Raw genomic sequence first — 16,521 nt, 5'->3', positions numbered from 1 at the left:
CTCCAGCCTGGGCTACAGAGCGAGACTCCGTCTCAAAAAAAAAAAAATGTGTAGAGTCAAGGTCTCACCATCTTTCTTGTCCAGGCTGGTTTCAAACTCTGGGGCTCAAGTGATCCTCCTGCCTCAGCCTTCCAAAGTGCTAGGATTACAGGCGTGAGCCTCTGCACCTGTCCTTGTCCTTTTTTATTGAGGCATATATTTTTTTTTTTGAGATGGAGTCTCGGTTCTTTGCCCAGGCTGGAGTGCAGTGGCACAATCTCGGCTCGCTGCAACCTCTGCCTCCCGGGTTCTAGCGATTCTACTGCCTCAGCCTCCCAAGTAGCTGGGATTAGAGGTATGTGCCAGCATGTCTGGCTAATTTTTGTATTTTTAGTAGAGACGGGGTTTTACCATGTTGGCCAGGATGGTCTCAGACTCCTGACCTCAAGTGATCCTCCCACCTCAGCCTCCCAAAGTGCTGGGATTACAGGTGTGAGCTACTGCGCCTGGCCTAGAGGCAAAATTTATACACAATACAATGACGTGGGTTAAGGGCAGGATCTGATGAGTTTTGACTAATGGTTACACTCATGTGACCACTTCCCCGTTGGTAACACACAACATTCCCACTCCTTGTGGGTTTTTTGATCTTTGTTTGTTTTGAAGATGGAGGTCTTACTCTGTCACCCAGGCTAGAGGGCAGTGGCACGATCATAGCTCACTGCAGCCTCGACCTCCTGGGCTCAAGTGATCCTCCCACCTCAGTCTCCTGAGTAGCTAAGACTACAGGTGTGTATCACCACACCTGGCTCATTTTTAAATTTTTTGTAAAAATGAAGTCTCGCTATGTTGCTCAGGCTGGTCTCAAACTCCTGGGCTCAAGCGATCCTCCTGCCTTGGCCTCCCAAAGTGCTGACATTACAGGCACGAGCCACTGTGCCAGCCTCATGGCCTGTTCTGAGGTTCCTTCATTCTCCTGCATTTCAGTCCTTGGACTCTCCCTGGAGAATCATATGGTGCTTGGGTTTGCCTTTTGGCAACTGCCTCACTCAAAAGGTTGCCTGTGGTGCCAGGGATGGCCGTGGGTTTCCCGTCTTACTGCTGCTCTTAGATGGCCTTGGGTGCTTGATTGCCCAGGGAGAGCCCAGCCTCTGGGCTTTTTCCAGCCATCTGACAAATTGCCAGCAGGGCTGCCTCCTTTCCTAATTGCCGTCTTTTGTTTGGGGATGGGTTTTTTAAAAGCAAAAATTGAAGACAAGGAGAACTCAGATTTTTTTTTTTTTTTTTTTTTTTTTCTGAGATGGAGTCTCACTCTGTCACCCAGGCTATAGTGCGGTGCCACAATCTCGCCTCACTGCAACCTCCCCCTCCTGAGTTCCAGCAGTTCTCCTGCCTCAGCCTCCCAGGTTGCTGGGATTACAGGCATGCACCACCACACCCGGCTGATTCTGTATTTTTAGTAGAGATGGGGTTCCTCCGTGTTGGTCAGGCTGATCTCAAACTCCTGACCTGAGGTGATCCGCCCACCTTGGCCTCCCAAAGTGCTGGGATTACAGGCATGAGCCATTGTGACCGGCCAGGGGATGGATTTTTTAAAGCAAAAATTGAATACAAGTAGAACTCAGAGTCTTCTTTTTTTTTCTTCTGGTTTTTTTTTTTTTGAGACGGAGTCTCACTCTGTCACCCAGTCTGGAGTGCAGTGGTGTGATCTTGGCTCACTGCAGCCTCCCTCTCCCAGGTTCAAGCAATTCTCCTGCCTCAGCCTCCCGAGTAGCTGGGATTACAGGTGCCCATCACCACTCCTGGCTAATTTTTATTTTTTAGTAGAGATGGGATTTCACCATGTTGGTCAGGCTGTTCTCAAACTCCTGACCTTGGGTGATCCGCCCGCCTCGGCCTCCCAAAGTGCTGGGATTACAGGCATGAGCCACCGTGCCCGGCTAGAACTCAGTTTCTAAATGACGCTAGGGAAATGTAGTATGAGGCACTCTTGCTGTCTTGCTAGCATCCTTACAAAGAATACCAGTGTGTATTTACCCATGTTATCTCCAGTATGTTCATTAATCTTATATGTCCTTAATTGCAGATGACCTGAGAACCTTGTGCTCCAGGCTACCCCATAATAAGTAAGTATCCTCAAGATTCCCAGCTGGGCCAGCTTGCTCAGGCAGGGTGGAGGGAGGCAAGACAGGGCGAACCCCTTTGTCCTGGGTTCTTTGAGGAGAGTCCGGTAAGGACATGATGAGAAGTGGGGCACGTGAACAGAACTCAAGTAGAAAGTAAACCTGAAAAATGGTCATCATGCTGGAAGTCCGTGAAAGGCCAGTCCCTAGTGAGCATGCACCTGTTGAGTTGTTGAGTGGTGGGTGTGGCGCAGGGGGCCCTCTGTTGGTGACACTGTGAACTGCACAACCATTTGGGAAGTCTGGCTGAGCCACAGCCCTAGAGCACACTGCCAGTGCTTGGCCATCGGGCGGCACGGACCTGGGTTCTGAGCGTGGCCCTGTCTGGGATTGGCTGTGATGCTTGGGAAGTCTCTTGACCTGTCTCTGTGCCTCAGCTTACCCCCTTGTAAAATGGGGGTGATACTGTTCCCTGACTCACAGGGTGGTAGTGAGGATGAGACGCAGTAGTGTTTGTGAATTTCTCATCCTACTCCTTGCCATGTGGAGACCTCCGCAAATGCAGTCGTCAGGTGACAAGTGGGAACTGTGATCAGATTCTGGAGAGAATCCGGGCCTTGCCACTTCCAAAAGTCCGTATGTCCTTGGGCAGCTTCCCTGGCTTCTGCCTGAAGTCCTCATCTGTAACATCAAGAAAACCATGGGACCTGCCTCATGTTCCTCTTGCTTCCCCCAGCTTCTCACTGTAAGATTTTTGTGAGGAGTAAATGAGTAAAAACAGGCCAGGGCCTGGGCGTGGTAGCTCATGCCTGTAATCCCAGCACTTTGGGAAGCTGAGATGGGTGGATCACCTGAGGTCAGGAGTTCGAGACCAGCCTGGCCAATGTGGTGAAACCCCATCTCTACTTAAAATACAAAAATTAGCCGGGCGTGGTCGTGCGCATCTGTAATCCCCGCTACTCAGGAGGCTGAGGTGGGAGAATCGCTTGAACCCGGGAGGTGGAGGTTGCAGTGAGCTAAGAGCGTGACACTGCACTCCAGCTTGGTCAATAACTCTGTCTAAAAAATAAAAATAAAAACGCCGGATGTGGTGGCTCATACCTGTGATCCCAGCACTTTGGGAGAATGAGGCAGGTGGATCACTTGTGGTCAGGAGTTTGAGACCAGCCTGGCCAACATGGTGAAACCCCATCTCTACTAAAAATACAAAATTAGCCAGGCATGGTGGTATACACCTGTAATCCCAGCTATTTGGGAGGCTGAGGCTGGAGAATCACTTGAACCTAGGAGGCGGAGATTGCAGTGAGCTGAGATTGTGCTACTGCACTCCAACCTGGGTGACAGAGCCAGACTCAAAAAAAAAACAAAAAGGTTGGGCATGGTGGCTCACAACTGTAATCACAGCACTTTGGGAGGCCAAGGTGGGCAGATCACCTGAGGTCAGGAGTTTGAGACCAGCTTGGCCAACATGGTGAAACCCCATCTCTACTAAAAACACAAAAGTTAGCCAGGTGGCAGGCGCCTGTAATTCCAGCTACTTGGGAGGCTGAGGCAGGACAATTGCTTGAACCCAGGAAGCAGAGGTTGCAGTAAGTCGAGACTGCACCATTGCACTCCAGCCTGGGCAATAAGAGCAAACCTCCATCTCAAAAAAAATAAAAATTGGCCAAATATGGTGGCATGCATCTGTAATACCAGCTATTTGAGTGGCGGAGACAAGGATTGTTTGAGCCCAGGAGTTTGAGATTGCACTGAGCTGTGATCACCACCGTACTACCTGGGCAACAGAGGAAGACCCTGTCTCTTAAAAGAAAAAAAAAAAGTGAAAACACAGAATGCACTTAAACTAGTACATGGCCTGTAGTGAATATCTAGTAAGTGTCAGCTGCTTTTTTTTTCTTTTTGAGACAGAGTCTTGCTTTGTTGCAGAGGCTGGAGTGCAGTGGCATGATCTTGGCTCACTGCAAGCCTCTGCATACTGGGCTCAAGCCATCCTCCCACCTCAGGCTTCCAAGTAGCTGAGACTACAGGTGTGTACCACCACAGCAGACTGATTTTTGTATGCACAAAAAATGTTTCATACAGATGCAGTTACTAACTAGCAAAGAACTGGAAACAGCCTGTCCTACAGCGTGGTGATACTTAAGTAAATGAGTTGTGATACATCAGGAGCATGGAACATTATGCATCTGCTAAAAATAGTAACTGACAGCCGGGCGTGGTGGCTCAAGCCTGTAATCCCAGCACTTTGGGAGGCCGAGACGGGTGGATCACAAGGTCAGGAGATCGAGACCATCCTGGCTAACACAGTGAAACCCCGTCTCTACTAAAAAATAAAATCTAGCCGGGTGAGGTGGTGGGCGCCTATAGTCCCAGCGACTCGGGAGGCTGAGGCAGGAGAATGGCGTAAACCCGGGAGGCAGAGCTTGCAGTGAGCTGAGATCCGGCCACTGCACTCCTGCCCGGGCGACAGAGCGAGACTCTGTCTCAAAAAAAAAAAAAAAAAAAGTAACTGACTGCTGGGGAGGCAGTGTGGATAGTGGAAAGCAGAACTCCTGTGCACATGGACAGGGTTAATAGAAATGACAAAGTGAGCTTGGTGGGGTTAGTAATGTTCTTCCTTTGGAGCCCTCACACTGGTCTTTAGCAAGGAGAAGCAGGCTTCCAGGGGCAGGTGTTGATGAGCAGTGTGGACAGAGGGGCAGCAAGCGGCTCGGCAGCCCTGGGGGTGCACGTCGCCTTGGCCTGGCCGGCTGGCTCTGTCAGGTCCAGCGGCAGAGCGCTGGGTAGCGCTCGCAGGCTGAGACAGACATGTATAACTCGAGTCCGAAGTTCAGCCGGATGCTGGTCCACAGCTTGCAGAGGAATCGCATCTTTGTGTGAGGGTTGGGGCCTGCCATCCGTGCCACACTCACTCTGCCAGATTCTGCAAGGGAGGAGCTGGGGCAGCTGTCTGGGTGGGTACAAAGCCTGAGGGGGCAGAAGGGAACAGTCTCTGGGATGAGACTGTCCTGCCTGAGGTGTCATAACAGCAGCACAGAGAGATCACAGGGCCACCTGTCCCAGGGGCCCACACTCTTTCTCTCCTCTTTTTTCTTTTCTTTTTTTTTTTTTTGAGACAGAGTCTCATTGTGTCACCCAGGCTAGAGTGCAGTGGTGTGATCTTGGCTCACTGCAACCTCTGTGTCCTGGATTCAAGTGATTCTCCTGCCTCAACCTCCTGAGTAGCTGGGACTACAGGTGCCCTCCACCATGCCTCATTTTTGTATTTTTAGTAGAGACGGGGTTTCGCCATGTTGGCCAGGCTGGTCTGGAACTCCTGACCTCAAGTGATCTGCCTGTCTCAGCCTCCCAAAGTGCTGGGATTACAGGCGTGAGCCACTGTGCCTGGCCTCTTTTTCCTGTTTTTGGTCTGGTTTCTAGAAGTTCCCACAGCATCGGAGGACATTGCTGGTATCAGCTGGCACCTTTCCCCTTCTGCAGGAATCCCTTTGTGATAGTTCCCTTCTTTGTCCACCGCTTTTATTTACATTTTAGTGTTTTCTTCAGGGAATTTAAAAGACAGCAGGATACAAATCCTTTGTATTGTCCGAGTCTTTTAACTCGGGGTCTACATTAGAGCCCCCTGGAACTTCTCAGCAGTCCCCTGCCGGTCCTGTTCCAGAGCCTCTGACTCCATTCCTTCCGAGGAGCTGGTGGCTGCCTCTCCTGACACAGATCTGGGGAGCCCTGACCTCCCAGGGGCAGGCCGGGCATGGCTGTTGGGGAAGGACAAGAGGTTGCCTGGAATACCTCTTAGATTTCTTTTCTTTTTCTTTTTTTTCCTGAGACAGAGCCTCACTCTGTCACCCAGGCTGGAGTGCAGTGGTGTGATCTTGGCTCACTGCAACCTCCACCTCCCGGATTCAAGCGATTCTCCTGCCTCAGCCTCCCGGATAGCTGGGATTACAGACACCCGCCACCACACCCAGCTAATTTTTGTATTTTTAGTAGAGACGGGTTTTCGCCATGTTGGCCAGGCTGGTCTCGAACTCCTGACCTGAGGTATCTGCCTGCCTCGGCCTCTCAAAGTGCTGGGATTACAGGTGTGAGCCACCGTGCCTGGCCTACCTCTTAGATTTCCGACAGTCTCTGTGTTCATCGTCTTTCCAAATAGACTGGAAACTTCTTGAAGTGCTTTTTATCTCTGGCAGGTTGTGTATGTGTTCAAATCATCACATGACCACAATTTGGCCTCTGCAGTACCTCCTCCTTGGGTTCGTTAATCTCTTGCTAAATTACTTACCCAGAGTTATTTAGTAGTAGTAACAGAAAGAAAAGGGGCTCAGAAGAGCTTTGGGCACTGAATGCACCAGCCCTCCACATACCTTCTGTTTACTGCCTGAGCCCCTCCTGGGGTCCCTGGGTCCAAGCCTTTGTACTGGGGAGCTTGGGGGTTCAGTCTGTGACAGACCAGCCCCTTGACAGAGCACGGGGGAGTAGGAAGAGAGCAGGCAGGGCTGTCAGAAGGGTGAAGTGGCTGGGAAAACGGGCTACTGTGGGACCCAATTAGGACAATGTGCAGGAACAGAGAGCCTTGGCTGAGTGACGGGATGTGAGTAGAACCTGGCAGGCAGGCCTTGGTATTAGGAGAGACCAGCGCAGGTGCTGCAGACACAGGACCCAGCTGAAGCGAGATCCTGGGGCAGGTCAGGAGAGGGGTGAGCAGAGCCGGTCTGTCTGCAGCAGAAGCTTCCAACGGGGAAGCAAGGGGAAGGCAGGGTAGGGAGGAGGCCTAGGACCTGAAGCTGGGAGGGCCCCAGAGGGCCTTTTTTTTTTTTCTTTGAGACAGGGTCTCGCTGTCTCCCAGGCTGGAGTGCAGTGGCACAATCATGGCTCATGACTCACTGCAGTCTTGAACTCCTGAACTCAAGCAATCCTCCTGCCTCAGCCTCCTGAGTGGCTGGGACTAAAGGTGTGCGTCACCACGCCCAGCTAATTTTTAGTTTATTTTCTGTAGAGATGGGGTCTCACTGTATTCTGTCTGGTCTTGAACTCCTGGCCTCAAGCAGTCAGCCTCCAAAAGTGCTGGGCTTATAGGCGTGAGCCACCAGACCTGGCCAAGAGAGGTTCTGATTAGGGAGGACTCATGGGGAGTTGGTCCTCTCCGGCTGACACAGGACGGGGCAGGCCTCACCTTGGTTGGGGAAGCTGGGGGTGATGAGCCAAGCCGGGGTTCTAGGGGTTGGGGATAATCCTGGGGAGGGGAGGTTAGAAGGCAAGGGCCGTGAGAAACTCGGGAGTCTGGAAAGCCAGGTTGAATTTGCGGGGAGGAGGATTCCAGGAAGTGGGGGCCGTGGTGTGCTGTACCACCAGGATGGGAGGTCCAGGCCTCTGGGGCTCAGGGGTCTTGGTGGGAGCGCGGTGGCGGATGGGGAGAGCGTGCGTGCAGCTATTCTCAGAGCCCCGGTGCTGGGTGCTGGGCGGGATGGGGGTGTCTGAAGCTGAAGCTGCGCGGGGCTGGGTGGGAGGTGGGGGGGTCCCGGAGGTCCTGGATCCAAACCTGGGCCATCCCCGAGGGGGCCGCACCAGACTCATTCTGAATTACAGGACTCCGAATTTCGGAGTCATTTGCAAGACCAACTTCCTGGGGCTTCTGCTTGGAAGTCAGGTAGGGCGCGGTCATTCACGGCTCTGAGGAGACTGTGGCCGCCTGTCCTGTGTGTCCCAGCGCAGCAGAGAGCTGTAAAGGCTGACATGGAGGCCGCCTGTGTGGGCTGTGCGCCCGGGAGTGCTGTGGCCAGAGCTCCGTGGGCCGTAGGCCCCGTGCAGAGCCCGCTCCCACGCATCCTCGCCTGTGGGGTCCTGGCTTTGCCGCTGCTGCTCCGCGTCCACCGCCTGAACCTCTGGGTGGTCGGTGCCTGTGTCGGTGCCTCTCCCCGGTGGGGTGCGGGGTTCGAGGTCAGCCAGCCGTGCGCACCTGCGGAGTCCCCGGAGTCCGCCTGCCCTGACGCTTGTCCTTGTGTTCGCAGCCTCCTCCAGCTGGTGATCTCGGGTCCCGTGCAGCAGTCGCCTCACGCCGCGCTCCCCCCAGGGTTCTACCCCCACATCCACACGCCCCCGCTGGGCTACGGGGCCGTCCCGGCCCACCCCGCCGCCCACCCCGCCCTGCCCACGCACCCCGGGCACACCTTCATCTCGGGCGTGACGTTTCCCTTCAGGCCCATCCGCTAGGCCGGCCCGCGTGTGCCTTATGTGCCCTCGCTGGACGAAGCCTTCCGAGAAGGAAGGGGTGGCCGGTGCCCCAGAAGAGAACCTCGGGGAAGTGGCCGGGTGGCTCCTCCCCGCCGGCAGAACCGTCTCGGTGCCACGGAGTCCAGGTGCTTCCCACCTGGTCGCATTCTTCGACATCCAGATTGGATGGTGAAGGGAAGAGTCCAGCCTCTGCTGAGAGCCTGCTGCGGGCGTTTTTAAAACATGCCGGACCTGGGAGCCTCTGTTCTCTACGCATTTCAGACACAGCCTGTGTGGCGAGGAGTGTGACGGGAGGAACCACAGGTGCAGGCCTATACGTCTGGCCTCTTTCCTTGTGAAGACGATGTGTCCCCGCCAGAAAAAGTGGGCTCTTTCTGCAGCCCCGTGAGCTGAGCCCAGGCTGTGTAGTGACCACAAGCTTGTGTGCAGCACCGCTCAGGGAAGCTGTCAGGAATTCCCCTCACCTCGGAAAGGAACTTCTCAGTTTTATTGGGGGTGTCAAAATTTTCCTTTCATATGTTCAAATAAATTTTTCTAAAGTCATGGAATGTATTTTAACAGCTTCATAAATGTTGCTTCCAACTGCAGGCATTTTCTTCCCAGTCTTTTTTTTTTTTTTTTGGAGACGGAGTCTGACTCTGTCGCCCAGGTTGGAGTGCAGTGGCGGGATTTTGGCTCACTGCAACCTCTGCCTCCTGGGTTCAATCGATTCTGGCGCCTCAGCCTCCCGAGTAGCTGGGACTACAAGTGCGCACCACAACACCCTGCTAATTTTTTGTATTTTTTTTTACAGAGATGGGGTCTTGCTAGGTTGCCCAGGCTGACTTTGAACACTTGACCTCAAGCTATCTGCCCACCTTGGCCTCCCAAAGTGCTGGGGTTACAGGCCTAACCTACTGCACCTGGCCTCCTTCCCAATCTCTTATGATCGTGTTAGTTTTTAGTCATTTCTTTTGATGGAAACAGCTTGGACACCCATGTCCCCAGCTAAGCCAGGCAGCTGAGGTCAGCGGGCATAGAGCACTCCAGATCTTTTTTTTTTTTTTTTTTTTTTTAGGCGGAGTTTCTGTCACTCAGGCTGGAGTGCAGTGGCACAATCTCAGCTCACTGCAAGCTCCACCCCGCAGGGTCACGCCATTCTCCTGCCTCAGCCTCCTGAGTAGCTGGGACTACAGGCGCCCGCCACCACGCCCGGCTAATTTTTCTTGTATTTTTAGTAGAGACGGGGTTTCACTGTGGTCTCAATCTCCTGACCTTGTGATCCACCCACCCCGGCCTCCCAAAGTGCTGGGATTACAGGTGTGAGCCACCGCGCCCCACCTTTTTTTTTTTAGACAGGGTCTCACTCTGTCACAGGCTGGAGTGCAGTGGTGTGATCTCAGCTCACTGCAACCTCTGCCTCCCAGTTCAAGCGATTCTCCTGCCTCAGCCTCCCAAGTAGCTGGGATTACAGGCGCCCACCATCACGCCCGGCCAATTTTTGTGTTTTTGGTAGAGACAGGGTTTTGCCATGTTGGCCAGGCTGGTCTCAAACTCCCGACCTCAGGTGATCCACCCGCCTCAGCCTCCCAAAGTGTTGGGATTACAGGCGTGAGCCACTGCACCCAGCCTGCTTCCGGTCTATTTGCTTTGGGTCACGTTTCTTCCCTCGGGTACAAAACAGCCCTCAGGGATCTTTTTCCTACTGAAAAGGGAAAGTGTCTGCTTGGAGTTCTCCCTTAACGGACTGCAGGAGGAAGGAAAGATCAGGAACTATGTCACTGGCTCTCCTAGCCTGAAGTGAGAGATGGAAACTGCAAACATGGAGCATTAAAAGATGGAGCTTACCTTGCAGGGATAAAATTTAACCTCCTGGGGCTGGGCACAGTGGCTCACGCTTGTAATCCCAGCACTTTGGGAGGCCAAGGTGGGCGGATCACTTGAGGCCAGTAGTTCGAGACCAGCCTGAGCAACATGAAATTCCATCTCTACTAAAAATACAAAAATTAGCTGGACGTGGTGGTGGGCGCCTGCAAAATCCCAGCTACTCGGGAGACTGGGGCAGGAGAATCACTTGAACCCAGGAAGTGGAGGCTGCAGTGAGCCAAGGTTGTAGCACTGCATGCTAGCCTGGGTGACAGTGAAATTCTGTCTCAGAAAACAAAAAAAGAGAAAATTGGCTGGGCGTGGTGGCTCATGCCTGTAATCCCAGCACTGTGGGAGGCCAAGGTGGGCAGATCACCTGAGGTCAGGAGTTTAAGACCAGCCTGGCCAACATGGTGAAACCCTGTCTCTACTGAAAATACAAAAATTAGCCAGGTGTGGTGGTGTGCACCTGTAATCCCAGCTACTTAGGAGGCTGAGGCAGGAGAAATGCTTGAACCCCAATTGCTTGTTGTTCTGACAGAGTCTCACTCTGTCGCCAGGCTGGAGTGCAATGGTGTGATCTAGGCCCACTGCAACCTCCACCTTCCGGGTTCAAGTGATTCTCCTGCCTCAGCCTACCAAGTAGCTGGGACTACAGGTGCCTGCCACCACGTCAAGCTAATTTTTGTATTTTTAGTAGAGACGGGGTTTCACCATGTTGGCCAGGATGGTCTCGATCTCTTGACCTCAGACTGAGATGATCCGCCCACCTCGGCCTCCCAAAGTGCTGGGATTACAGGCGTGAGCCACCAGGCCCGGCTGATTATTTTCATGCAACATACTTCCCTGTCCTGGAACATTTGATGGCATTTATTAGGTGTTTGACCTGAAGAGTGACACCCAACATTTGCACACTAGGCCACTGCCAATGCATGCTTCCGTTTTTTTTAATTTTATTATTTTTATTTTCCTGTTTGTTCTATTCAGAGAATGCAAGTATTTCTAGGGAAGGACACTTGAGAATATGCTCCATCAAAATGAAGGGCAGCATCATCGATGCTCACTGCAGCATTAATCTCGGTGTTTCTCCCTAGTCTGCTGCTCCTCCCCAGAACAGAATCCAAACCTTTTCCATCATCTCCAGGAGGAGACAAACTTCCTGCCACCCGACAGCTGCCATCTGGGAGCAGCTCAGTCTGTCTTACTCCACTCCTTTTCAAGGCACCTGCTCCTGGCCCACCAGCTTTTCCTCTCAGGCTCAAAGGATCAAGAATCAAAATGGCACTGGACTTCTCCACTAGCAACTGTGGAAGCTAAAAGACAAACTGTTTGTTTGTTTGTTTGTTTGTTTGTTTTTTTGAGACGGAGTCTCACTCTGTCGCCCGGGCTGGAGTACAGTGGCCGGATCTCAGCTCACTGCAAGTTCCGCCTCCCGGGTTTACGCCATTCTCCTGCCTCAGCCTCCGGAGTAGCTGGGACTACAGGCGCCCGCCACCGCGCCCGGCTAATTTTTTTTTGTATTTTAGTAGAGACGGGGTTTCACCGTGTTAGCCAGGAGGGTCTCGATCTCCTGACCTCGTGATCCGCCCGTCTCGGCCTCCCAAAGTGCTGGGATTACAGGCTTGAGCCACCGCGCCCGGCCGACAAACTGTTAATCGCACCATGGCACTCCAGCCTAGGAGATAGAGTGAGACTCTATCTCAGAAAAAAGAAAAAAACGCAAAAAAAATTGTCTTTAACATTCTGAGGGGAAACAATTGCCAATCTATAATCCATAGCCAATCTAATGTGAGAATAAAGACTTTGGCCAAGTGCCATGGCTCACACCTGTAATTCCAGCACTTTGAAAAGCTGAGACAGGGCTGGGCGCGATGGCTCACACCTGTAATCCCAGCACTTTGGGAGGCCAAGGCAGGCGTATCACAGGGTCAGGAGTTCAAGACCAGCCTGGTCAATGTGGCAAAATCCCATCTCTACTAAAAATACAAAAATTAGCTGGGTGTGGTGGCAGGCACCTGTAATCCCAGCTATGCAGGAAGGTGAGGCAGGAGAATCACTTGAACCTGGGAGGTGGAGGTTGCAGTGAGCTGAGATTGTGCCACTGCACTCCAGCCTGGGCAATAGAGCAAGACTGTGTCTCAAAAAAAAAAAAAAAAAAAAAGTGCTGAGACAGGAAGATCACTTGAGCCCAGGAGTTCGAGGCTGCAATGAGCCATGGTGGCACCACTGCACTCCAGCCTGGGTAACAGAGCAAGACCCTGACTCAAAAAATAAAATATAATAAGAAAGAGACAGAGACATGGTGTGAGAACAGGGATTAGTGTGAGGCTAACAAAGGCAAATCCTGGAAAGATGGTGATGGGGGGTCCCAGGTTGACAGCCAGCAGCAGCCTCGACAGCATCCTGCCCAGTGTGGATCTGCAGGGAGGAAACCCCTGAAGAAAAGCCCTAAGGAAACAGTGAAGCAAATACCTTCCTGACCAGACTGACTAGGTGGAAAGTTGAGTTGGGAGGTATTTATGGCTCCAAAGGAAGATGTGGGAAGGCTTACTAAAAGATTCTAGGCCGGGCGCGGTGGCTCAAGCCTGTAATCCCAGCACTTTGGGAGGCCGAGACGGGCGGATCACGAGGTCAGGAGATCGGGACCATCCTGGCTAACATGGTGAAACCCCGTCTCTACTAAAAAATACAAAAAAAACTAGCCGGGCGAGGGGGTGGGCGCCTGTAGTCCCAGCTACTCGGGAGGCTGAGGCAGGAGAATGGCATAAATCTGGGAGGCAGAGTTTGCAGTGAGCCGAGATCCAGCCACTGCACTCCAGCCTGGGCGACAGACTCTGTCTCAAAAAAAAAAATATTCTAGCTGGGGCCGGGCATGCTGGCTCATGCCTATAATTCCTGCTCTTTGGGAGGCCGAGGAGGGTGGATCACTTGAGGTCAGGAGTTTGAGACCAGCCTGGCCAACATGGTGAAACCCTGTCTCTACTAAAAATACAAGTTAGCCAGGTGTGATGGCACACGCCTGTAGTCCCAGCTACCCGGGAGGCTAAGGGAGGAGAATCACTTGAACCTGGGAGGCAGAGGTTACAGTGAGCTGAGATCATCCCACTGCACTCCAGCCTGGGTGACAGAGCAAAACTCCATCTCTAAATCAATCAATCAATCAATCAATAAAATAGCCAGGTGCAGTAGCTCATGCTTGTTAATCCTGGCACTTTGGGAGGCTGAGGTGGGAGGATTGCTTGAGGCCAGGAGTTCGAGACAAAGCTGGGCAACATAGGGAGACCTCATCTCAACAAAAGAATAAATTAGCCAGGTGTGGTGGTGCATCCCTGTAGTCCTAGCTACTTGGGAGGCTGAGGTGGGAGGATCACCTGAGCCTGGGAAGTTGAGGCTGCAGTGAGCTGTGATTGTGCCACTGCACTCCAGCCTGGGCAATGGGAGTGAGACCCTATCTCAAAAACAAACAACAACAAAAAGCTCAGTGGGAGGAACTGTGTGTGGACACGGTGGGACCCCTCTCTGGTGCACAGGTGAGCAACGAGCCTGGGGGAGGGGAGCAGAGCCTGCAAGGTGTCAGAGAAGGGGCCAAGAGGAAGGGGAACCAAGGTGTTTCTCCCTGGACAGCATGGCTGAAGTGTCCAATGCTGCCCAGAGGCCAAACATGATGAGGGTTTAGTGACATGGACGTTGCTGGTGATATCATGGGAAGTTGCCTGGCTGCAGTGAGGCCAGGTCAGAGAGGAGAAGGAGAGATGGGCAGATGGGGATACGGCAAAGGAAGGTTGACTGTCAAGGGCAGGAGGGAGAAGTGGGTAGCTCTTTTATATTTTACATAGTCTATTTTTTTTTTTTTTTTTTTTTTTTTTTGAGATGGAGTCTCACAGTGTCACCAGGCTGGAGCGCGGAGTATGATCTCGGCTCACTGCAACCTCCGCCTTCTGGGCTCAAGTGATTCTCCTGCCTCAGCCTCCCGAGTAGCTGGGACTACAGGCATGCACCACCACACCCAACTGTGTGTGTGTGTATCTATGTATATATGTGTGTGTGTGTGTGTGTGTGTGTATATATATGTATATATATAGTATTTTTATTAGAAACAGGGTTTCACCATGTTGACCAGGATGGTCTCTATCTCTGGACCTCATGATCTGCCCACGTTGGCCTCCCAAAATGCTGGGATTACAGGCGTGAGCCACCGTGCCTGGCCAGTAGAGTCTTGCTCTGTTGCCCAGGCTGGAGTGCAGTGGCGTGATCATCCCTCACTGCAGCCTCCAAAGCCAGAGCTCACATGATCCTCCTGACTTGGCTTCCTGAAGTGCCACTGCATAAGCATAAGCCACTGCGCCTGGCCAGGGTACATGTTTTTAAGATAGGAGAGCCCTGAGGATGTGTCAATCCTATCAGAAAGAAGCCAGCTTAAAGACTTGAGTGGGGAGGGGCCCCTCAGGGCATGAGGTCTTGCAGGAGGCTAGAGGAGGCAGGTACATACCTGCTCTGATCTTATACTCCTGGCCATATCCTCCTCACCCTATCTGCTCGTCCTTATCCTGCCTAGCAGGCTGCCATCTCAACTTCACAGATGCAAGGCAGTCATTTACTGCAGTTACCCGGCTGCAAAAAGGTCCCATGACCCTAGATGACTCTGTCTCCAAAGCCAGGTTCTTGCTGCACTTTTTCTAGCCTGGGGCGGAAGCCACCAGAGTGCAGCCTTTTCAAGCAAGGGCCAGAGGGGAAGCCTCAAACTCCAGTGCCTGCGGGGCCACAGAGATTCCAAAACAGGACAAGGTGGCCACCTGTGCCACAGCAGTGTGAGCCCAGGAACAGGAGGAAGGGAGGGGGCTGTGCACCCTGAGGGCTCTTGTCCCCCGCCAGGGGGGCATTCCTGCTGCACCCCAGGAGCAATCTTTGTCACCAGATCTTTCGTTTTTTTTTGTTTTGTTTTGTTTGCTTGTTTTGGTTTTGAGATGGAGTTGCACTCTTGTTGCCCAGGCTGGAGTGCAGTGGCGTGATCTAGGCTCACCGCAACCTCCACTTCCCAGACTCAAGCAATTCTCCTGCCTCAGCCTCCCGAGTAGCTGGGGTTACAGGCATGTGCCACCACACTCGGCTAATTTTGTATCTTTAGTACAGATGGAGTTTCTCCATGTTGGTCAGGCTGGTCTCCAACTCCCGACCTCAGGTGATCCACCTGCCTCGGCCTCCCAAAGTGCTGGGATTACAGGCATGAGCCACCACACCCAGCATGTTTGCTTGTTTTTAGATGGAGACAGGGTCTCGCTCTGTCACCCAGGCTAGGGTGCAGTGGAGCGATCATAGCTCACTGCAGCCTTGACCTCCTCCTGGGCTCAAGTGATCCACCCACCTTGGCCTCCCAAGTAGTTGGGATTACAGGCTACTTTTTAGTAGCCGAGCTAATTTAAAAAAACAAAAACAAAACATTTTATGTAGAGATGGGGTCTTGCTGTGTTGACCAGGCTGGTGTCAAACTACCAGCCTCAAGTGATACTTCCGAAGTAGTGGGTTTACAGGCGTGAACTACCATGCCCTGCCCCCCAGGTCTTTGGGTTTTTCTAAAGAATTTAAGTATCCCAATTTGAATGTGAATTCTCCAGGTTAGAGAGGTTTGTGTCCCGAGAACAGGAAAGTTAGGTGGTGGAACATTAAGACAGGGTCAGGGAAGGCCTCCCTTGGAGAAGACCCCTGACCCAGGCAGGAATCCGCTTGCCAAGTCCGGAAAGACGAGAGGAGAGGGTGGGGGAGGTAGGAGGCCTGACCACCAACCAGCCTTGTGGTCAGTGAAAGACCGCAGGGGCACTGGGAGGGAGGATTCCAGCTCTGCCAGTTCTCCACGGTGGCCTCATTTGATCTATGCGGGTCACAGTCCCTGAACAGGGGGAGGGAGGCACACACTCCCTACTGGCCTGCCCTCCCCAGCCCAGGGGTCCAGGAGGAGGGCTCCACGGTGCGGACCAGGGTGGCCTCTCCAGGGCCTGCTAGGGCCGGGCCCGGATGGCGACTATTCCCTCTTCGAGTGCCATCGAATTGAGTGCTCATTAGCCACAATTTACACCCCGGCAGGGGCTCCCCTAGGCCACGCCTGCCCTCTAAGGGGTGGCAGGGATCGGGCTGGGTACCCCCCACCCAGACACCCAGGCAGTGACAGTTGCCAACCGTGGCGCGCGGACACGCGCAGCAGGGATGCGGCACAGCGCGCGCTGCGCTGGGCACCGGCCGGCCCGGGACGCCCCAGGGGCCGCCGCATCGTGTCCCCTGGGCCGGGTGAGTGGCCGGGCCGGGAAGGGTTAAGCCCACCGAGCTGCGGCTGCCTAGAGCGGCGGCG

At 53.2% G+C, this 16,521-nt stretch overlaps 2 protein-coding genes across 2 annotated transcripts in view; both read left to right on the top strand.

Moving 5' to 3' along the window:
- The window catches only part of INTS15 (integrator complex subunit 15), a 24,410-nt gene extending 15,531 nt beyond the window's left edge, over positions 1–8,879 (top strand). The window contains exons 5-6 of the mRNA XM_017864775.1: positions 2,066–2,105; positions 8,114–8,879. Coding sequence (XP_017720264.1) covers positions 2,066–2,105; positions 8,114–8,315 — 242 coding nt within the window. The 3' untranslated portion in view covers positions 8,316–8,879. The remainder of the gene's footprint in view (positions 1–2,065; positions 2,106–8,113) is intronic.
- The window catches only part of ZNF853 (zinc finger protein 853), a 17,447-nt gene continuing 9,260 nt past the window's right edge, over positions 8,335–16,521 (top strand). The window contains exons 1-2 of the mRNA XM_017864753.1: positions 8,335–8,504; positions 16,291–16,460. Coding sequence (XP_017720242.1) covers positions 8,335–8,504; positions 16,291–16,460 — 340 coding nt within the window. The remainder of the gene's footprint in view (positions 8,505–16,290; positions 16,461–16,521) is intronic.

The sequence above is a fragment of the Rhinopithecus bieti genome, unplaced genomic scaffold (genome assembly GCF_001698545.2).
Source record: "Rhinopithecus bieti isolate Rb0 unplaced genomic scaffold, ASM169854v2 scaffold_77662, whole genome shotgun sequence".
Taxonomy (NCBI): domain Eukaryota; kingdom Metazoa; phylum Chordata; class Mammalia; order Primates; family Cercopithecidae; genus Rhinopithecus; species Rhinopithecus bieti.
Note: the sequence above shows the minus strand (reverse complement) of the source record. Positions and strands in the feature narration are given on the sequence as shown.